The 23,906-nt window shown below is 39.9% G+C and overlaps 1 protein-coding gene across 12 annotated transcripts in view; it reads left to right on the top strand.

Moving 5' to 3' along the window:
- Window positions 1-23,906, top strand: part of LOC111143886 (polybromo 1) — a 128,081-nt gene that overhangs the window by 5,635 nt on the left and 98,540 nt on the right. For all 12 annotated transcript variants that reach the window (XM_022497918.1, XM_022497916.1, XM_022497915.1 and 9 more), the window contains 3 exons: window positions 8,503-8,650; window positions 15,222-15,365; window positions 18,552-18,668. In XM_022497918.1, coding sequence (XP_022353626.1) covers window positions 8,503-8,650; window positions 15,222-15,365; window positions 18,552-18,668 — 409 coding nt within the window. The remainder of the gene's footprint in view (window positions 1-8,502; window positions 8,651-15,221; window positions 15,366-18,551; window positions 18,669-23,906) is intronic.

Raw genomic sequence — 23,906 nt, 5'->3', positions numbered from 1 at the left:
TACCCAGAAGTGGCATTGCTGGATCTGATAGTAATTCAATTTTTAATTTTTTGAGGAACGACCATACTGTTTCCCATGTCACTGCACCATTTTACATTCCCACCAACAGTGTACAAGGGTTCCAGTTTCTCCACATCCTTGCCAAACTTGTAGTTTTGTAGTAAGTTTTGAAATCAGAAAACATGAGTCATCGTGATAGTTAATTTTATTAAGCCCAGCTTGACTGGGCTAAGGGATGCCCAGATATCTATGTTTATAAGGATGTCTCTGAAAGAGATGAGCATCTGGGTAGGAGACTAAGTAAAGAAGATGGCATTAACCAGTGCAGTTGGGTACCATCCAATCCCCTGAGACCTTGAGAAGAATGAAAGTGGGGAGGAAGGATGAGTTGGTGCCCTCTGAGCTGAGACATCATCTGCTTCTGCCTTTGGATCTCAGAGCTCCTTGTTCTTGGGCCTTCAAACTCATACTGAATTATACCACTGGCTTTTCTGGTTCCCTGGCAGATGACAGGTCTTGGACTTCTTGGCCTCCATAATCACACGAGCCAGTTCCTGTAATAAATCTCATCCATGTGTCTGTGCGTGTATATACATATATGTGTGTTTGTGTATATTTTCTATTGGTTATGTTTCTCTGAAGAACCCTAGTACAGTCTTCAACTTTGTTCTTTCTCAGGATAGATTTGGCTATTTGGGGCTCTTTGAAATTCCATATGAATTTCAGGATGGATTTTTCTGTTCCTGCAAAAAGTGCTGTTGAGATTTTGATAGGTGTTGCACTGAATCTGTGGATAACTTTGGGAGTATTGGTGTCTTAACAATATGTAACTTTTTTAATCCATGAACATGAGCTCTCTTTCCATTTATTTGTGTCTTTAATTTCTTTCTTTTTTATTTTTTTTTAAAGATTTTTATTTATTTATTTGACAGACAGAGATCACAAGTAGAGAGGCAGGCAGAGAGAGAGGAAGGGAAGCAGGCTCCCTGCTGAGCAGAGAGCCCGATGCGGGACTCGATCCCAGGACCTTGAGATCATGACCTGAGCCGAAGGCAGTGGCTTAACCCACTGAGCCATCCAGGCGCCCTTGTGTCTTTAATTTCTTACAGAAGTGTGTAGTTTTCAGTGTACAAGTTTTTTACCTTTTGTTTAATTTATTTGTAAGTTTTTATTATTTTTGATGCTATTGTAAATTGTTTTCTTCCTTTTTGGATTGTTCACTGTTAGTGTATTGAAATGCAACTGATTTTTGTGTGTGTTAATTCTGTATACTGCAACTTGGCTGAATTCACTTATTCTGCTGTTAATTTTTTTGAACCTTTAAAGTTTTCTGCATATGAGATCATGTCATCTGTGAACAGAGATAATTTTACTTCTTTCTTTTCAGTTGGGAGGCCTTTTCTTTTTGTTGCCTAATTATTCTGTCTAGGACTTCCAGTAATATGTTGAAAAGAAGTGGTGTAAGCAAGCATCCTTGTTTTATTTCTAAACTTGGAGGAAAAGCTTTCAGTCTTTCACCAAGTTGAGTATGATGGTAGCTGTTGGCTTTTCATGTATGGTCTTTATTATGTTGAGGTACTTTCCATTTATACCTAATTTGTTGAGTTTTATCATGAAAGGCTATTATTGAATTTTGTCAGATTCTTTTTTTGTAGCAGTTGAGATGATCACTCGGTTATTTTCCATCATTTGTTACGGTGATGTATTACTTTATCAGTTTTCATAGGTTGAATCATCCTTGAATTCCAGGAATAAACCCCTCTTGTTTATAGTGTATAATCCTTTTAATATGCTGCTAAATTCATTTTGCTAGTATTTTGTTGAGGATTTTTATATCAGCGTTCATAAAAGATGTTGGTCTGTAGTTTTCTTGTAGTGTCTGCTGGCTTTGGTATCAGGGTATTGGTGGCTTCACAAAATAAGTAACTTTTTCCTCCAATTTTTCAGGAAAAGTTTGAGAAGGATTAATGTTAGTTCTTCAAGTGTTCAGTAGAATTTTCCGGTGAAGCCAAAAGTCCAGGACTTTTCTTTGCTGGGAGATTTTTTTTTTTTTTTTAATTCTGGTATTGTTAACATAGTGTTAAATTAGTTTTAGGTGTACAATATACTGATTCAACAATTCTGTATATTACTCTGTGCTCATCACAATAAGTATACTCTTTAATCCCTGTCACCTTTTTCACCCTTCCCCTTACCATCTCCACTCAGGTAACCTTTAGTTGTTCTTTTGATTACCGATTTAGTCTCTGTACTAGTTAGAGGTCTATTTGGGTTTTCTGTTTCTTCATACTCAGTTTTGATAGGTTGTGTGTTTCTAGGAATTTATCTATTTCTTCTCGATTGTCCATTTTATTGGCATACAATTGTTCATAGTATTCTTTTATAATTCTTTTTATTTCTGTGGCATTAGTTGCAATGTCCCCTCTTTCATTTCTGATTTTATATGAGTCTTCTTTTTTTTTTTTATTTCATCCAGATAAGGGTTTTTCATTTTTGTTGTTTTTTTAAAAAAAAACAATTCTTAGCTTTTTTGTTTTTTTTTTTTTTGGTTTTTCTATTGTCCTTGTGATTTTTTTTTTTTATCTCTGCTTTGTATATTATTTCATTCCTCTTGCTTATTTTGGGTTTATTATGTTCTTTAGGTCCTTAAGAATGAAGCATCTTTTTAAAAATTACTTAGTGTTTAAGATAGCAGTGAAGTTGTAGCTATCATTGGTAAAAGGAATCAGTTTTTTAAATATACAGAGGCCACAATCGTTATTTTTATTTTGCTTTTTTTCTTTGTCCCCATACTTTTGGGCTTGACTTCCATGGTCCAATGAAGCAAAACAAATTATTGGCTGAATATGCACATTGCACATACCTCCCTATAGAGGCTGTGTTCTCCCTGACTAGATCTTCTTTCCTCTCTTGCTATCAAAATAACATCACTATTCCCCACTACTCTGTCAGTTGAAGTTATTCTGAAAACATACTGAAGTGTGGTAGACAGAATAATGGCCCCCAAGTATGTCCATGTTCCAACCCCTAGAATCTATGAATATGTTGGATTACATGCTAAAGAAAAATTAAATTTATCAACTAAACTTTGACTTGGAGAGATTATCCTGAATTATTCAGATGGGCTCAGTGTAAGGGTCCTTAAACAGGGAGGAGGGAGGCAGAAGAGTCAGAGTTAGAGACGGACTTGAAGATGCTACATTCCTGACTTTGAAGATGGAGAAAGGGGGCTACAAGCAAATGAATGCAGGCAGCCTTTAGAAGCTGGAAAGGATGAGGAAGTAGATTCTTCCCTAAAACCTCCAGAAGGGACACCAACACCTTGCTTTTTACCCCAACAAGACTCATGTAGGACTTCTGTAAGATAATAAAATTTGGTTGTTTGAAGCCATTAAGTCTGGTGATTTGTGACAGCAGCTTTAGGAAACGAGTACAATGAGTTAACTAAAGATTTAGATCCATTCATGATTGTTGATGCCGCAGTGGATAATGAACAAGCTGAAGGTTGAGCTCAAGTCAGACTTTTCACCCCACAGAGCAGAGCCATTAAGAATGCAGTATCAGCATCCTGAATTAAAGGATGTGAATTAGTCATGGCCAGAAAAGAAAGGTTCTTTTTAAAATGAGGTAACTGTCTCCAGATTTCAGTTGGTTTATCATAACGGTCTTTTAAAAGTTGTCATTTAATTAGCATATGATAATAAAATATTTATTGTTTACCACATGCTAGACACAATGCCAAGCACTTCCTTATATTGTTTAAACCTGAGAAGTATTAAAGTATTAGTATTGTGGTTTATCGATGAGAATTTTTACACAAGTTCTCAGAACTAAAGGATAACCAGGATGCATACTCAAGGCTTTCTGATTCTAGAACCTGTGCTCTTAACCAGTATGCTGGAGAGAGGAACAGCATCATACTGGACTACATAAACTCCTTGTAGAAAAGTACTGCCCTCTGCTGCCTGTTTCCCACCAGCAGGCTTTGGGGGGCTAGTGCACTGTCTTCTAGCCTCCAAACTGCGATACCCTGTGAGCACTGCTTGCCCTCCCCCAGTGCCGTGCCTGAGGGCACCTGTACCCCTCTGTGGAAAGTGTATGTTTTCTTAAGAGTTTGTGGGAAGCCGTAATGCTCAGAGGTACACAATTGTGAATCTTAGAGCATTTGAGACTTTGTTTTGATTAGTCTATTAAGCTACTTATGCTAAGACATCCAAATTAACAGTGGTTGAAACAAGAAAAATTGTTCTCAAATAAAAATTTTGTTCTATAAAGTCCTCAGGGCCTAGGTACTGTCTCTTTCCTCTGCTGTCCTTGGGGTGTCACTCCTGTCTGCATGGTCTGAGATGGCTCACCACCATAGCTGTCTTCCAGCCCAGTGGGTGAAGAAGGCATGTTAAGGATATGACCTGGATATGGTACACTTCAGCTCTTGTATTGGCCAGGACTTAGCTGCAACAAGGCTGAGAAGATGCTCGTTAGTAGTCACACAGCAGCTCAGAATGCTGCCATCCTGGAGATAAAGGAAAATGCGTTTGGGGGTAGCCAGCAGGTTCTGCATATCAGGCCCAGTATTTCTCACTTATCTGGTTCAGAGTGTCAGTTGTGATTTGGCTGTTCAGCGGCCATATCATGGCAGGGTGCCCTCGCCTGTTGTTGAAGGAGAAAAGCTGTTGTGCAAGAATGTGTACCTGCACAATTCTGTTTGTGTATACGTAGGCTTGGAGGTCGGGAAGAATACTAATAGTGCTTGTATCTCTGGATGCGTAGGGACAACTTATATTATCTTATGCTCTTCTGCATGTTGATTTAATTGGGAAAAATTAGTAGAACTCTTTCACTTTGAAAAGCGGAGGCCCTTGCGTTGACCTTATCATGTAGAGTGGAATGTTGGGATCCTGATCTCCTTTTGTTGGTGTGGTAAGTCTGAAAATGTTTGCGAGGAGCCCTCTCACAGAGCTTCTGGGAGAGAGTGTTCTTCTGAGGGTCATGTCCTCATTGGGTTCTCAGTTGTCTACAGATAATCCCCCAAGCCTGAGAGGCTGCTGAGGTCCAGCCTCAGCAAGGAGCAGAGTGGACTGTGGCCCATCGGGCCCAGGTGGAGAGAGCCATGTGGATATCAGGTTAACAAAGCCCTAAAAAAGCTCTAAAGCTCACCCTGAGAAGGTCCTTTGGCACCACTGACAACAGCAGCATTAGGCCTGGATGGTCCTTTGTTATTACTCACCAAGACCTTTATGTTCCTGCATTTTCTCCAAATAGCAGAATGAGTACTCCTTTTACTCCTCACACTTAATTTCATAGTTCACTAAAATCATAAATAATTGATAAGAGCTTTTTTAAAAAAACTCAATCTATTTTTCCTCTTCTTTTCCCTTCCTGAAGAATTTAATCCAAAAGCCATTAGGTGAGACTGAGCAAACTTGGCATCTGTTGGGAAGACAGGTGGTGTGGTGTGGTGGGGAGGGTTGTGGGTAGTAACAATATCACACATCACGGATTGTCAGAACCTGGGCGTGGTAAACGGGTTTTATGCTGAAGGACTTCCTGGCACAGCATGCTGAGGCCTAAGTGGAGGGAGGATGATATAGTGGTGGCAGTGGTCTGTCATGGGTAGGGTAAGGAGGACATCCACATGAGGGGTGGCCTAGCCCAGGGCAGGGGGTCATAGCCTTAGTGAGGAGAGGAGAAGCATTATGGGGTGGAGGTAGATAGCAGCAAGAGGAGATGGGTTATATACAGAAGACCAATCGTATGTAAATACATTGTCAGTACTAGGACTCAGGCTTCTCATTATCTGAGAAAGGGAGTACAAGCAGGAAAAGGAAAGTAGATCGAACTCTGTGGTGTAGGATTGGAATTGGAAATGTTGGTGTGAATTCATGTTTCCCAGCATATGTAGATACTAGAAATGTAGCTATAGATGAGTATGTCTGTCCCCAGCTTTGTCCATTGAGACAGCCTGAGAGCAGTAACACACCAGTATATGTGAGCACATCCAGCACCTCAGACTTCATTTTTAAATACCATTTACCATTGCAAAGAACTAGAGTTCTTTGGGGAAATCACTGATTTTAAGGGCAAGGAAAGTATAAGATGAACCTTACCATCTTAGGCTGCCAAAAAGTAAGCAACTGTTCAGAGGGTGATGGGAGCATGTCAGAAGCACGTAGAGAGTACACACCATCTTGTGAGGACGCCTCCTGGCCCAACTTTGAGCACTTGGAGCCTCAGAATAATTAATGTCATGGGTTTTAATGACTTCCAAGTAGGAATCTGGGGATCCATATTGATATAAATAAATGAGCAAATTGATTAGGAATGGACTCATAGTCTGGAGGTAACACTCCATAAAGTACAGGGAGAAAAACAGTAACTTGGTCAGTTGAGAAGCTTGGCAGACACCACTGTAATCAGCAATCAGCATGAGCCTCGCCCAAGTACTAGGACAAGTGTGAAATCGTGTGCCACCTGATAGGAGACAGTGTGATGAGCACAGCATCATTTCTGTCACAGTCCTGCTGAAGCGCATCCTGCGTTCATTCGTCAGGAAAATAGACAAACTCAAATTGAGGGACACCCTATAAAATAACTGGCCCATAGTTACTCGAAAGTATCAAGACCCTAAAAGTTTGAGGAAAGACTGAGGACCTGTTTCAGAACAAAAGAAACTAAAGAGATATAACTAAGTGCAGCACACGATTCTGGGCTTGATCCTTTGGTTATAAAGGACACTTTCAGAACAGTTACAGAACTTTTGGAACAGTTACCAATTTCCTGATTTTGGTGGTTGAGCTGTGGACCTCGTTTATAGGAAATACTTAATTATTCAGGGGCGATAGGACCTCGTGTCAGCAGCTGACCTTCAAATGGTTCAGAAAACATGCTTTATCTCTTTCTTGCAGATTCTACGTCAGAATAACAAAGGTTTTAAAAATTAACTATATCCTACATATATGGCTATAACATGTCAGCCAAGGTCCCAAGAGAGTTTAAAGCCTTAATGACATGACATTCTTTTTTTTTTTTTTTTTTTTTTTTTTTTTTTTTTAAAGATTTTATTTATTTATTTGTCAGAGAGAGAGAGTACACACAAGCAGGCAGAGAGGCAGGCAGAAAGAGAGGAGGAAGCAGGCTCCCTGCCAAGCAAGGAGCCCGATGCAGGACTCGATCCCAGGACCCCAGGATCATGACCTGAGCTGAAGGCAGCGGCTTAACCCACTGAGCCACCCAGGCGTCCCATGACATGACATTCTTTGTATGTAATAATTTATTTCTTATACCTCTGGAATGGAGTTAACTACCTACCCCTGAGGGAGAATTGAGAGAAATAGTCACTGAAATAATTTTTCAGGAGGTTTACTTGTCTTATGAAATTCCATTTGAAAAAAGCCCCAGGTGGTAATGGGCATTAAGGAGGACAAGTGACGTAATGAGCACTGGATGTTACATACAACTGATGAATCAGTGATAATCACTGAGCTCCACCTACCTCTGAAACTAAAAATATACTGTGTGTTAATTAATTGAATTTAAATAAAAATTTTTTATAAGAAAAATACAGAGAGATTAATAATAATAAACATCCATGAACCCAAAACCCAACTTAAGAAATTATCACTTATGGGGCACCTGGGTGGCTCAGTTGGTTAGGTGACTGCCTTCAGCTCAGGTCATGATCCTGGAGTCCTGGGATCAAGTCCCACATCAGGCTCCCTACTCAGTAGGGAGTCTGTTTCTCCCTCTGACCTTCTCCCCTCTCATGCTCTCTCTCTCTCATTCTCTCTCTCACATAAATAAAGTAAAATCCTTAAAAAAAAAAAAAAGAAATTTTCATTTATAACCACTTTTAAAGTTTCTTGTGTGATCCTAACTAACCCTCCCCTCAAGAGATAATCGACGTCCTGATTTTTTATTTATCATACCTATGTTTAGGGTTTTGTTTTTTTTTTTAATAGTTTGGTCATGTTTATGCCTTACACCCTGTTATCTTTGGTAAGCCCCTTGTGCCAATGACCTTATCTTTCTCCTCTGTAAGTTTAGTAATTGATATTAGAGCAATATATATAATAGACACTTGATAGTACTTGGCAGGAAAAGTTGTGTGGTCACTAAGTGAAGAGACAATCCATTTTATAAGTTTGTAAAGAGCTTTGAAATGTGAATCTCTTTTCAGCCACTGTTGAACTCTACAAAAGGTAAGTTATTTTCATTTGCAGAAGATGCTGCGTGATATTGTTTTAGCTCTGGTTGCCCTAAATCTTAAATATTTAGCCTATAAATATCCATCACAGATGTTATGTTAGGTTTTCATGTTGCTAATATATACTTAGAAAAGAGCTTGCGGATGCACCTGGCTTTTGTTGCTGTCTTTTAGTTCTAATAATGGGAGTAAGTCTAGTATGTTCTATAGCTTGGAATGTTGGGCATGACCACAAGTGGTCTTGAAATATAACTTTATATGGGCTTTGGACTAATACCCTTTTAAAAAAATTACAACAGAAATCAACCAGACTATTACGAAGTGGTTTCTCAGCCCATTGATTTGATGAAAATCCAGCAAAAGCTAAAAATGGAAGAGTATGATGATGTTAATCTGCTGACGGCTGACTTCCAGCTGCTTTTTAACAATGCAAAGGCCTATTACAAGGTAAGAAAGCATCCCATTTGGACAGTATCCAGTTTGATAATAGTTTGGCTGTTCACTGTTTATTATTCTAGGAGGTAAGTAGTGTTTTCTCATTTGGTGGTTTGACTTTGTTTCTTTGAGAAAGAGACTGAAAGGGGCACCTGGGTGGCTCAGTGGGTTGAGCCTCTGCCTTCAGCTCAGGTCATGATCTCAGGGTCCTGCAATCCAGCCCTGTATCGGGCTCTGTGCTCGGCAGGGAGCTGCTTCCCCCTCTCTCTCTCTGCCTGCCTCTCTGCCTCCTTGTGATCTCTGTCTGTCAAATAAATGAATAAAAATCTTAAAAAAAAAAAAAAAGAGATTGAAGGTTCATATTGCATGATGCCATTTTTACTTCTTTTGTGTCTATTCAAATCTTTTGCCCATTTTTCTCTTGAGTTGTTTGTCATTTTCATATCTCTCAGAAGTTGTTTTTTTTTTAAGATTTTATTTATTTATTTGACAGACAAAGATTATAAGTAAGCAGAGAGGCAGGCAGAGAGATAGGAGGAAGCAGGCTCCCTGCTGAGCAGAGAGCCCGATGTGGAGCTCGATCCCAGGACCCTGAGATCATGACCTGAGTCGAAGGCAGAGGCTTTAACCCACTGAGCCACCCAGGTGCCCCTAGAAGTTTTTTTTATATATTCTAGATACTAATACTCTCTGGTTATATTGGTTAAACGTATCTTTTCCCACTATGAGTCTTTCATTCTTCATGATGTCTTGATGAACAAAAGATTATTTTAACATAATCAGATTTATTACTCTTTAACTGTGGTTTGTCATTTGTGTCTTGTTGCAGAAATCCCTTTTATCCAAAGATTATAAGACACTCTTCTATTTTCTTCTAAAAGCTTAATAGTTTTGTTTTTCACATACAAGCCTTTAAGGCAGCTCAGATTGGTTTTTACATCTTCTGTGAGGTAGGGTTCTGTTTTGTTTCCTAATAGGAATAAGCAGCACCTTGAACTGGCCATCCTCTCCACATTTGTCTGCACCGTCAGTGCTCCCACCATTTCCATGTACTCACGGGGGGTCCCTTTCTGGCCCTTTAGTCTGTTCCTTTTGTTTTGGCAAGTTTATCTGTTACTCGACTACTTTATTCTTGCCTTAGTTATTATGGCTTTAAAATCTTTATCAGGTAAGAATGCACTGGTTATTGATCATTCTCGGCCCTTTTCTTATCTATTTATCTGTTAAGTCAAGCATAAAAAAATTGGAGGTTTTATTGGAATTGCGTGGATTCTGTGGACCAGTCATATTTTGGAGAATTAACATAATGGTGATATTGATTATTCCAATCTTTAAATTTGATGTGTCATCATTTATGTAAGACTTCTTTAAATTATTTTAGCAAAGTTTTAGACTTTTTTTATTAAGATTCTGCAAAGTGTCATTAGATTTGTTCTTAATACTGTGTAATATTATATGTATTTCTTAATTTAATTGAGAATAAATTCACAGTCTTTTATTTATTTATTTATTTGGCAGATGCTAATTTTTTAAATTTTCAGTTAGCCAGCATATAGTACAGCATAAGTTTTTGATATAGTGTTCAACGATTCATTAGTTGCATACAACGCTCAGTACTCATCACAACACATGCCCTCCTTAGTACCCATCATCTCGTTACCCCATCCCTCTACCCCCTTCCCTTCTGTCACGCAGTCTTTTAAAGCATAGAATTCAGGGGTGCCTGGGTGGCTTAGTTGGTTAAGCGTCCAACTCTTGACATCATCTCTGGGTCTTGATGTCAGGGTTGTGAATTCAAGCCTGCATTGGGCTCTACACTGGGCATGGAGCCTCTTTAAAAATAATTAATTAATTAATTAATTAGAAAGTATAGAATTCAGTGAGTTTTGGCATATTCACAAAGTTGTGCAGCCATCACTAATACCTAACTCCAGAATATTTTCATTTCCTCAAAAAAGAAAACCATACCCATTATCAGGGTGTTCTCCATTTCACCTTCCCCCTGCCTCTGACAACCACCTTTTCTTTCTTTGTGGATTTGTCCTTCAGCACATTGCATATAAATGGAATCAAATACTATCCAGCCTTAGGTGACTGGCTCCTTTCACTGCACATGTCTTCGAGGTTCATCCAAATTGTAGCACATATTAGTACTTCATTCCTTTCTATGACTGGATAATATGCTATTATATGGCTGTACCACACTTCATTTATCCATTTCCCAGCTGATGGGCATTTGGGTTGTTTCTCCTTTTAGCTATCATGAATAAAGGTGCTGTAAATTCTGTCACTAGAGTAAGGGTGGCTGGTCATTGGATACAAGATTCTGCATGTGTCCATCACACTTAGCTTGTTAATTATGTCGTTAAAATCATTTATATCCTTACTGATTTATCTGTACAAACTATTTACCAAATGAGGTGTTTTAAAATCTCTCACTCTGGGTGCGCCTGGGTGGCTCAGTGGGTTAAGCCACTGCCTTCAGCTCAGGTCATGATCTCAAGGTCCTGGGATCGAGTCCCGCATCGGGCTCTCTACTCAGCCAGGAGCCTGCTTCCCTCTCTTTCTGCCTGCTTCTCTGCCTACTTGTGATCTCTGTCTGCCAAATAAATAAATAAAATCTTAAAAAAATAAAATCTCTCGCTCTGATGATGAATTTGTCTGTTTCTCCTTATAACTCTGTTGATCTTTTGCTTTATGTATTTTAAAACTCCAACTGGGAGCATACAACTTTAAAATTGTCGTATTGACCTAGTAAATTGTACTTTTTTTGCATTATGTAGTATCAGTAATGTCTTTTGTTGGAAGTCTGTTTTGTCGGATATTAATATAGTTCTAACGGATTTTATCTTTGCGTTTACTTATTTTATTTTTCTTCCATTCTTTTCCTTCAGCCTTTTGGTGCCAATGCATCTCTTGTAAACAGCATATGCATGAATTTCTATTAATATGGGTGTTAATCTTTTTAACTGGAATTTCATCTATTTACAGTTTCAGTAATAACGTTATGTTTGGATATATTCCTATCATCTACATTTCTGCTTTCTCTTTATCTCATCTTATAATATTTTTTCTTGTTTTTCCTTCTGTCTTCTTTTGGTTTCATTTTGTTATTCCCTCTTATTTTCTCTTTTTTTGTGGGGGTTGTAAAAATCTGTTGATAATCTTTTAGATTTTATTTAGGAAGTTTTAATGTACATAATTAATTTACCAAAGTCAAAAGCTAATAATCAGCATCTTTTAAAGATTTTTATTTATTTATTTGACAGAGACCACAAGTAGACAGAGAGAGAGGAGGAAGCAGGCTCCCCACTGAGTAGAGAGCCTGATGTGGGGCTCGATCCCAGGACCCTGAGATCATGACCTGAGCCAAAGGCAGAAGCTTTAACCCACTGAGCCACCCAGGCGCCCCTAATAATCAGCATCTTAAACCTCCTTCTAAACAACACAAAAAAGACCTTAGAATAATTCAACTCTGATCTATTTATGCAACTGATATTTTGTATTTTAGTTCTGTTGTGGCAGATTTTTTAAAAAAGGATTTTATTTTGGGGTGCCTGGGTGGTACAGTTGGTTGAGCATCCGGCTCTTGATTTTGGCTCGGGTTATGATCTCAGGATCCTGGGATCAAGCCCCACATGAGCTCTGTGCTCAGTGGGGAGTCTTTTTGAGGATTCTCTTTCCCCTTCTCCCTCTGCTCCTCCCCCTGCCTGCATTCTCTCTCTCCCTTTTTCTCTCTCTTAAATAAATGAACCTTTTAAAAAAAAAAAAAAAAAGGGATTTTATTTTTAAGTAATCTTTGCACCCAACATGGGACTGGACCTCACAACCTTGAGGTGAAGAGTCATACACTCCACTGACTGAGACAGCGAGGCACCCCTTTTGTGGCAGATTTTTAATCTCCTCTTTATTCTTTTTTTTTTTTTATTTTTAACTTTATTTATTTATTTATTTATTTGACAGAGAGACAGGGAGAGCAGGAACACAAGCAGGGGGAGTGGGAGAGGGAAAGCAGGCTTCCCACTGAGCAGGGAGCCCAGTGCAGGGCTCAATCCTAGGACACCAGGATTATGACCTGAGCTGAAGTCAGATGCTTAACTAACCAAGCCACTCAGACGCCCCAGTTGATTTATTTATTTTAAGTAATCTTTATACCCAACCTGGGACTCGAATTCATAGCCCCTGAGATCAGAAGTTGCATGTCCTTCTGACTGAGCTAGCCAGGTGTCCCTATTCTTTATTCTTTTATTGCCATCAAGAAGTCTTCTGTCGATATAATTTTAGTTCCTTTAAAGGTTAGCTATCTTTTCTTTCTGGCTGTCTTTGGCTTCCTTTTGTCTCTTGTGTTCTACAGTTTCACGGTGATGTATCTGGATATGAATATCCTTTTATTAGTATAGTCTGGGAACTGTAGGGCTTTCTGAATTTTTGGATCGATGTTTTTCATCAGCCTGGGGAAGTTTGCAGCTGTTCTGTCTTTGTGCGCTGCCCCAGCCAAACTCTGTCCTGCTAGAACTCGGATCGTGTGTTCCGCTAGAGCCCTCTCAAGTCTCTGTCTCTCCTAACCTTTCCTAGTCCCCTTTTCAGTGCCTTTGTTGCGTTTTATGTAATTTCTTTTTTTTTTAAAGATTATTTATTTATTTATATATTTATTTGACAGAGAGAGAGTGAGAGAGAGACGGCGAGAGAGGGAATATAAGCAGGGGTGTGGGAGAGGGAGAAACAGGTTTCCCGCTTAGCAGGGAGCCCAATGCTCCATCCCAGGATCCTGGGATCATGACCCAAGCTGAAGGCAGACGCTTAATACCTGAGCCACCCAGGCGCCCCACTTTTTATGTAATTTCTTTAGTTCTTCTACTTTTCTTTGAAATCTGCTCTTAAACCACACTGTTGAGTTCTTCTAATATTTGTGTTTTTCATATTTTGGAAGTAGTTTTCTTTTCAGGGTTTCCTGCAATTTGCTTCTATTTTTCAATCCCATCGTTTCTTTAAAAATGTTCAACATACTCATTTTTCATACTATGGCATAATTCCAAAATCTGAAATACTTGTGTATCTGATTTTGTGGTTATTTCTGCTGGCTTTCTTGTGTGGTTTCATTCTTTTGTGTTTCATGAAGTTTAACCTTGAGCTCACATTTCTTGGAACTTGATCTCTAGAGATTGTTTGAGGCTTAGATTGAAATTGGGTTCATTTAGGGTAGTGTGTTGCTTATCCCAGGCACCTGACCTGTCTTTGTTAGGGCTAGCGTATGAGGACTTCTCAGAGGAGAATCATCCCATGCCTCTCCTCTCCCTGCAGCGTTATGGTTGGAGATAAGCACAGGTTGAGCTGGGTGGAGGATGAGGTGGGTAGTGTTGTTCCCAGGCATCACAGACACTGAATTGTTCTTGAATTCCTGCTTAGGTTGCAAGGGTGGTGTTTGGAGTCCCAGCTTCTGGTGGGCTCTGACCTTTATCTCCTGTCCTGCAGCTTCAGAGAGCTTTGAAAACTAAAGCTTTAGGTTTATCTTACCTTACAGAAGCCCTCAAGTGGACATCAAGCTTCAGTGTTCTGCTCGGTCATGTGGGTTCCTGCTTTGACTCTCTTCTTGCTCTTTTGAGCATTGCTTTCTCCTTACTGGCAGCACCTGCATGGATTCGAAAGTTTAGCTTTACTTATTTGTTTATTTTTTTAAAACTTTTATTTATTTATTTGACAGAGAGAAACACAGTGAGAGAGAGAACACAGGCAGGGGGAGTGGGAGAGGGAGAAGCAGGCTTCCTGCTGTGCAGGGAGCCTGATGTGGGGCTCGATCCCAGGACTCTGGGGTCAGGACCTGAGCTGCAGGCAGACGCTTGACGACTGAGCCACCCAGGCGCCCCACTGCTTGTTTTAACATTGGTGCCAGCATTGCTTTTACTGGGAAGTTTCAGTTAGAGTTTATCCCTATTATACTTTAGGAAAAGAAGTCTTTAAATAAAGTAGTAAATAACTTAAAAATAGAAGTGATAGTAGAACAATCGTTAGCTTCTACACTTTACACTTATAGCCCTTAAACTGGGTCTTACCTTTTGAATTGCGTATGTTCATGTATGAGTTATTAGGGTTACTTTTTTTTTTAAGATTTTATTTATTTGTCAGAGAGAGAACACAAGCAGGGGGAGCAACAGGTAGAGGGAGAAGCTGGCTCCCCACTGAACAAGGAGCCCAGGGGGCACTTGATCTCCGCATCCTGGGATCATGACCTGAGCCAAAGGCAGACACGTAACTGACTGAGCCACCCAGGCATCTCTGTTAGTGTTAATTTAACAAATCATTTATCTTTTGCCTCAAATCTTAATGTAATGAGATAATAGGGCATAAATAAAAAAATAATATGATTTCAGAATGCCTTTAAAACATATGCTTTGTTTCTCAGAAGAGGAATTGAGGCTCATGTATCTTTCAGTCATAAAGATTTCTAAATTTGTTGTAAGAGTTTCAGCATCGATGTCTTAGAATGCTAGTCTCTGCTGGAACAGAATGCTTTAAAAGTAGTTGTTGATTTACAATAAAATACTAAAGTGATATTTTTTTCTTTTGTCTTTGTTCATTTGTACAGCCAGATTCTCCTGAATATAAAGCTGCTTGCAAACTCTGGGATTTGTACCTTAGAACAAGAAATGAGTTTGTTCAAAAAGGAGAAGCAGATGACGAAGATGATGATGAAGATGGGCAAGACAATCAAGGCACAGTGACCGAAGGAGTAAGTGTGCGGCTGGGATGAGTAAGATGGACCTTTTTGAGAGTAGACGAGGCCCCCCTACCTGTGATTTCTTCTGTGCTTTTGTGGGCAACTGGGTTTCCTGTGGTGTGGTGTTGGTGACTAGGAGGGTAAGGGGGCATATGACCAGAGATCCCCACTCCGATTACAAGAGATCCTAGGACATCCTGGACATTGAGTGCCATGAGTGGTTGTTTTCATGAGTTGCTCTTACATTAATGCATATTTCCTATTCAGTTTTAAGGAGAACCTTCATATCATCAAGGACTGTTCCAGTTTTGCTGGATTGAGATACAACAGTAGGCAGTATTGTGATTAAATGTTGGAGAGTCATTGGAATTACCTTAGAAATATTTTTTGTAGCTAGTACTGCTGCTGTTCCCAGAACATGCCAAATGTGCTCTTGCCCCTAGAATTTTGCAGTTGCTCTTCTGCTTGGAACATACGCTTCCTTTGGCTCTTTCTGTGACTGGCTCTTTTTCATGATTCTAACATCACTTAAAATTAAGACAGCTAGGAGTGGACTTTCCTGACGACTTGTCTAAATTGTTTGCCCTGTACTCGTCTTTTCCCATCACCACATCACTCTGTTCTGTGGTCCTCAGTTTTTTGTTACTATATGTGAAATAACTTGTTTATCTGTTTGCATGTTTACTTTCTTTCTTCTTCCAAAGAGAATGATAGCTGCACAGAAAATACCACCTTATTCACCTGTTGCTGGCATCTAGACTGTGAGGCATGTGTAGGTACTGGTAAACACTTGATGAATGAGCACGTGTGTTTAATTAGAGGAAGAAAGATAATAAAAGTAAGGACATCGCTCTTCTGTAGCTAAATAGTGAGACACCCAAAGCTGAGCGTTCTCCTTTCTTCCCTAAGTTAACCCCAATAGGCCTTCTCCTGAAACTTCAACACAGAGAAAAGAAATGCTAGGTGAATTTCTCAAAAATGTAAATACTTCCGGGCACCTGGGTGGCTCAGTCAGTTAGGCGTCCAACTCTTGGATTTGGCTCAGGTCATGATAATGGAGCCCCACATTGGGCTCTCTGCTCAGCATGGAGTCCACTTAAGATTTCCCCTCTCCCTGTGCCTCTCTGCCACTCACATACCCACATACTCTCAGTTTCTCTCTTTCTATTAAAAAAGGAAAGTAACTACTTCTTGGACTCTCAAAATGTAGCTCTTGGGTACCTTGTCAATTTCTTTCTGGCAGTTAAATGATTAGAATTAGGTAGAAGGCAATTAACTAGGGATTCCCTGGAATTTTACTCTCCGGTATTAATATAGGAACAGTGATTTACCCCATGCTTTCTTGGACAGAACATTACCTACAGAGGGCTCAGTCGTCTTATAGGCCTCCAGGGTTCTAGTCAAAAAATGAAACCACCTGCATTTAGGACTTGCCTGTGTTTCTTTGGTAACAAATTGGGAGGATCTTGCACATTCATGTTTATATTTCCCAGGCTGCTTCTTGGCCCTAAGTTCTTATGAATGGAGAGGGTATTTTCAAGCTTCTCTCTCTTTTTTTTTTTTTTAAAGATTTTATTTATTTATTTGACACAGAGCACAAGTAGGCAAAGAGGCAGGCAGAGAGAGAGAGAGGGAAGCAGGCTCCCTGCCAAGCAGAGATCCCGACGCGGGGCTTGAGCCCAGGACCCCAAGATCACAACCCCAGCCAAAGGCAGAGGCTTTAACCCCCTGAGCCACCCAGACACCCCGCTTCTCATTTTTAAATTCAAAATGATTTCCTTGGAGCTTTCCCAGTTGTGGAAATAGGTTCTGGGAGCGCATTCACACCCTGCAGCACACGTTGCATGTCATCTGCAACACGTGTTTCCAGAGTAGCTGTTTGGGTTGGGAGGAAAGGAATCTTGGCTGCAGAGTATAACTCTGCTCTTTTTGAAACTAACTCTGTGGTACTGTGTTTTAGCCAGGAAGTAAATGACTTAAGCATGGGTATTTTTAGTCTGATTTCATCAGTGTTTTGTTGGTTCTCTAAGCTTATGTAGTTGGAAACTCTCAGAGAATCACATGTTTTATTTGTTAAATATTTGTTATGTGTTTGTTATTGCCAGGCACTGTGCTAGGCTCAAGAGATGTTAATGTTCTCTCTGTGGAGTTAATATTGGACCTTAAAATTGAGACTGTACTAAATAAAAAAGACCTGTTAGATGAGGACACAAAGATCAATGCTTTTGTGGTTTAAGCCAGAAATACCATTACCCTTTCTTTTGTATGCACAGAACATGGTTCTATAACTCTTTTGTTTAAGATTTATTTATCTATTTTAGAGAGAGAGTGAACGTGTCAGGGAGGAGCAAAGGGAGAGAATCTCAAGCAGACTCCTGCTGACTGCAGAGTCCTACATGGGGTTTGATCTCACACCCTCAAGATTGTGACCGGAGTCAAAAGAGTCGGGTGTTTAAACAGTTGAGCCATCCGGCGCACCCATTTTCTGTAACTCTTGATGCAAACATGCCATTGCTCACTGTAAAAACCAGCTTCATACTCAGATCCTGCCTGGCCAAGTGCTGTTTGGGGCATATACTTTCCCATGTGGAAACAGTAAATAAGGTAGGAGTAAGTCAGCCAGTCTGCGGGGCAGAAGTAATGTGCATTATTTGATATGATCTCTATTTGCTTTTGAGATAGCTAGAATTCTGTCATCAGATCTGATAGAGCCACCCCATGGGTAGAAGTATATATTTCCAGCTTTACATGCATCCTTGTTCTACCAGAATATTCAGACTTCAGTAGTTAGGAAGAGCAGATGTAGAGAGAGTCAGGTATCATGGGACATGTTTTCCCTGTCTCAGTTGCTCAGACCCTAAGAAGGTTTGCATTTCCATCATTTCATACATATGGCACTTGAATTTCACTGTTACAGTGTTTACTGTGGAATAGACTTCAGTAAAAGGACCTGGTCCAAGGGATTTAGTTGCTGAGGTAACATAAGGAGCCTCCTTAGTGTCACGTATGCCATTCCAGGGGTGCAGGCCCCATGTCCGCATCAGAGCGTTTCTGTGGTATTTTTGAAACTTACACTAAATAAGTACTGTTTATAAGTTGCTTTTTGAATTAATTTTAACATTTTAGCATTGATGTTTGGATTTCTCTCACAGTCATTCTCTGTCTCTTCTCTCCTTCCTGCTAACCTCCTCCTCCCAGTCTTCTCCAAGTTACTTGAAGGAGATCCTGGAGCAGCTTCTTGAAGCCATAGTTGTAGCCACAAATCCATCAGGACGTCTCATCAGTGAACTTTTTCAGAAACTGCCTTCTAAAGTGGTAAGTGATGCAGTTAAAAACAGATGAGTTAAAGTGTGTTTTTGTTTCATTTGGTTTTCATTTTTCAGTACTTCAGAAAATTTATTAGTTCTTAGTAAATAAAGGTATTGGAGGCTGCCAGGTGACCCTCCGTGAGGCCACAGCAGCAAGCACGTAGGACATGTTCTACCATTTTATCTCTCCTGAAGGTTGTGAATTTAAAACAAAATTGTTTTTGATTGGTTATTCTTACTGTTTGGTTTTTGTTTTTTATTGTAAAATATATATAAGATTTACCATTTAACCATTTTAAGTGTACGGTTCAGTGAGGTAAGTATATTCGTATTGTATGTCTGTTTGCTTAATTAAAACTCTGTATCCATTAAACAATAACTCCCCATAAAATAAAATAAAGTAAAAAAATAAAATACAAACAAAAAAACCCCAACAACTCCCCATTCCCTCTCAGCCCCCAGCTTTTGACAACTACCGTTCTGTGTTCTCTATGAATTTGACTACTCTAAGTACCTGATCATAAGAGAACTCATACAATATCCTTTTGTATCTGGTTTATCTCATTTAGCGTCGTATATTCAGCGTTCATCCAGGTTGGAGCATGTGTCAGAATTTCCTTCCTTTTTAAAGCTAAGTAAATACTCTCATTTGTGCATATACCACATTTTATTTGTCCATTCATCTGCCCATGGACATTGGGTTGTTTCCAATCTTGGTGACTCTTAAAATAACAAAATAAGTACATAAACTAAGCCTTTTATTTGTAAAAGAGAAGAAACATTCTCTTTGCTCAGGAGATAGAATGAGAAGATAAATGAGTTCTTCCTCTTTTAGTGCTGATCTCCTGGTGATGGAGAAGAGAGAGATCTAGTAGTACTCATCTACCCCAAAGAGGAAGAGGTTTTCTAGACAAGTGAGACCCTTTGAAAGTGGCAGGGCCTCTTGTGGCTTCATAACCGAAAGGCAGTGAGCATCGCTAAAGTCCCACTGTAGCCCATGGAACTACAAACATTTTGATGGCCTCTGCATTCTTGTATTTCTAGACAAGGATATACTTTTAGAAGTACTTCACTGTCGCATATACTCCATTGTGATCGTTTACTTTTTATCTACCTCCTTCCCACACCCCTGAATTTAAGAACAATTATGTCCTATTTTCTTTTGTATCCTTGCCATATAGTTGGGATCCAGCATGTCCCTGGTGTGCAAGAAATGCTTATTGACTGATGAGTGGCATGCAGTTTTCCCCATCAGTCATCGACATGACTGGTTATCTAGAGATGTGTCTTGACTAGTTGTAGGACAGTTACCACATTAGAAGTAAAGCAGAGGGGCACCTGGCTGGCTAAGAGGGTAGAACATGCAAGTCTTGATCTTGATGTCATGAGTTCAAGTCCCATGTTGGGTGTAGACTTACTTTAAAAAGTTAAAAAGAAAAAAAAGTTAAAAAGTTGAAAGAAAGAAAGCATATATGACCACTGCTCTTCTAAGTGTGGATCTGATTAGAAAAATACAGTGATTATATTGGTCGTATGTTTTAAATTTTAAGAGAAAAGGAAAACTGTACGATAAATTCTCAAAAAATTGAATACAGATTTACCCTATGATCCAGCAATTCCACTTTGGGTACATACCCAAAGGAATTGGAAGCAGGATCTCAAAGAGATGTGTACACCCATGTTCACAGCGGTATTATTCAAAATAGTTAAAACATGGGAGCAACCCGATGGCCCTCAGTAGATGACTTGATAAATGAAATGTGGTATATACATACAATAGAGTATTTTTCAGCCTTTAGAAAAAGAATGAGGGGAGCCTGAGTGGCTCGCTCAGTTAAGAGTCTGCCTTTGGCTCAGGTGATGATCCCAGGGTCCTTAGATCAAGCCCTGCATCCCACTCCCTATTCAGCAGGAAACTTGCTTCTCCCTCTCCCTCTGCCCCTACCTCTGCTTATTCTATCGTTCTCTCTCTCAAATACATAAATGAAATATTTAAAATAAACTAAAAAGAATGAAATTCTGACACATGCTAAAATGAACCCTGAACACATTATAGTAAATGAAATCAGCCAGTCACAGAAGGACCAATATTGCATGTTTCCTCTTATAGAAGGTACTCAGAGTATTCAGATTCATTAGAGAAAGTAGAATTGTGGTTTCCAGGGACTGGCAGGAAGAGAGAGGGGGCAGTTATTGTTCATTGGGTCTGGAGATTCAGTTTGGGAGGATGAAACGTTTAGAAGATGGTTGATGACCATGGTTGCACAATAGTGTGAATGTACTTAATGTCACTGAACCACACACTTACAATGATTAAACAGTACATTTTTTGTATATTTGACCACAATTTTAAAAAAATATAAGAAAGGAGTATAGTCTTTTTTTTTAAATTTTTTAAATTTATTTTCAGCGTTAACAGTATTCATTGTTTTTGCACCACACCCAGTGCTCCATGCAATCCGTGCCCTCTCCAATACCCACCACCTGGTTCCCCCAACCCCCCCCCCCCCGCCCCTTCAGAACCCTCAGATTGTTTTTCAGAGTCCATAGTCTCTCATGGTTCACCTCCCCTTCCAATTTCCCTCAACTCCCTTCTCCTCTCCAACTCCCCTTGTCCTCCATGCTATTTGTTATGTGGAGTACAGTCTTTATTCAAGACCTACTCTTATTTTGCAGGAGATCATCACCAGTGGTCAAGCCACCAAGGGTGACTTGGAGCAATAAAGCATTAATATCCTGGGGCACCTGGGTGGCTCAGTCAGTTCAGCGTCCCAACTCTTGATCTCAGCTCAGGGCTTGATCTCAGGATCATGAGTTTAAGCCCCTTATTGGGCTCCATGCTGGGTGTGGAGCTTATTTTTAAAACAAACAAACAAACATGTTTAATATCCTGTTTCTCCATTCCAGGAGGGCTTTTGGGAATACCATGTAGCAAAAGTTGGTTAGAAAAAGCAGGTTCCCATTGGTCCCTCGGGATGTGACAGTTTCAAAGTCAGCAAGGACTGAGATTGGGAGGGGAGGGCAGTTTTTACCTTTCCTTTATGAGCCCTTCCCAAGCTGAATTGGCTGAAGAGGGGAATTGGGAATATGTAGACCCAGCCAGGGTGGCCTTGCTATAATTTGTCTTCTGAACTAGAATTGATAGAGAGGGGGCAGAAAACGGGTTTGATCCAAGCAAAGAAAAGAGTAGGGTTAAGAAAGTAAGGGTAACCTGAGGAATGAGATGAGAGGAAGCATCCCTGAGATCATGCCTTCAGCCCAGTAACTAGGTGAAGGCTGTAGTCGCCTGCTTTTTGTTGTTGTTTGGGCTTCAAGGACTTGAACAGGTTGGAAGAACTTGGAGAGCCCACATAGTAGACCAACTTTTTTTTATTAACGTATGATGTATTATTTGCTTCAGGGGTACAGGTCTGTGAATCATCAGGCTTACACAGTTCACAGCGCTCACCAAAGCATATGCCTTCCCCAGTGTCCATCACCCACCCACCGTATCCCTCCCCTGCTAGCCCCCAGCAACCCTCTGTTTGTTCCCTGAGATTAAGAGTCTCTTATGGTTTGTCTCCCTCCCCGGTCCCATCTTGTTTCATTTTTTTGCTCCCTATCTCCCATGTCCCCCTGCCCTGCCTCTCAAATTCCTCATATCAGAGAGATCGCATGATAATTGTCTTTTTCTGATTGACTTATTTCACTCAGCATAATACCCTGTAGTTCCATCCATGTAGTTGCAAATGGCAAGATTTCGTTTTTTTAATTTTTGGTCAGCTTCAGTTGTTTCTTCCAAGGAACCAAACCTGTAGAAAAGACTTGGGGCAGTGAATACAGTGTGGGCATTTTTGGTTGTTTGTTTTTGTTTTTTGTTTTTTAAAGATTTTATTTATTTATTTGACAGAGATCACAAGTAGGCAGAGAGGCAGGCAGAGAGAGAGAGGAGGAAGCAGGCTTCCCGCTGAGCAGAGAACCTGATGCAGGGCTTGATCCCAGGACCCTGGGATCAGGATCTGAGCCGAAGGCAGAGTCTTAACCCACTGAGCCACCCGGGTGCCCCTGTTTTGTTTTGTTTTTAAAGATTTTATTTATTTGAAAGAAGGCACGCATTCAGGGGAGGGGCAGAGGGTGAAGGAGAATCTCAAACTAACTCCCGCTGAGCACAGAGCCTGACACAGGGCGCCATCTCATGATCCCGAGATCAAGACCTGAACTGAAGAGTCAGACACTTAACCAGCTGAACCGTCCAGGCATCCCTGCACTGTGGACTTTGTGAAACTCTTCAAGAACATTCCTCTAGCATACTTCACTTATTTTCTTGTGATAAGCTAATACTTGATGAGAAATCAGAGAGTGCTTATAATTTTACCTTTTGTGGTTTTTTTGAAGATTTTATTTATTTATTTTATAGAGAGAATGAGAGACAGAGACAGGGCATGAGCTAGGAGGAGGAGGCAGAGGCAGAGGGAGAGGGAGAAGCAGACTTCCCACTGAGCAGGAAGCCTGGGCTTGATCCCAGGACACTGGGATAATGGCCTGAACCAAAAGCAGATGCTTAACTGACTGAGCCATCTAGGCACCCCTTTTACTTTGATTCTTTAATGTGGTTTCACTTAATGTGTTTTAGTTTGAAAAAAAAATTAATTTGACCAAAATAAGTAGAAGCATTAAGTTAAACATGAAGCTAACAAACTTGCAACCTTATGTAGTTTAAGATCCATAAGAATTTTATATGAGGGGCACCTGAGTGGCTCAGTTGGTTCAAGCATCCAGCTCTTTTTTGGCTCAGGTCATAATCTCATGCTTGTGAGATTGAACCCTGTGTCGGGCTACACGGTTGGCGTGGAGTCAGCCTGAGATTTTTTTTTCCCCCTTCCTCTTCCCACCCCAACTCCTTCCTCCCATCCCCCTGTCTACTCACAGGTGCGTGTTCTCTCTCTTTAAAGTAAATAAAATCTTTTAAAAAGTAATTTTATATGAAATAGGATAATATTGTGTGATTTAAGTTGAAAAATTAAAAGAGCTTATAAGAACATTCAAAAACATTCTTCTATTTCATTTTCAGGGATAAATATGTTGGAACCTTAAATTTTAAATTGTGTGATTCTATGAATTTAGAATTTTTTTAAACATTAAGTTATAGTGTTGGATAATGGCAGTTACCGAATACTACCTGTAAACTTGTACAATGTGCTCTTGTGTATTTCATAAATCTTGTTAAAATCAAATTCTTTCTGCTTCACCTATAACAAACCGTATG

Source organism: Enhydra lutris, unplaced genomic scaffold, assembly GCF_002288905.1.
Source record: "Enhydra lutris kenyoni isolate GAN:26980312 unplaced genomic scaffold, ASM228890v2 scaffoldscaffold10, whole genome shotgun sequence".
Lineage (NCBI taxonomy): Eukaryota > Metazoa > Chordata > Mammalia > Carnivora > Mustelidae > Enhydra > Enhydra lutris.
The sequence above is the reverse complement of the archived record's forward strand: the minus strand, read 5'-3'. Positions and strand labels throughout refer to the sequence as shown.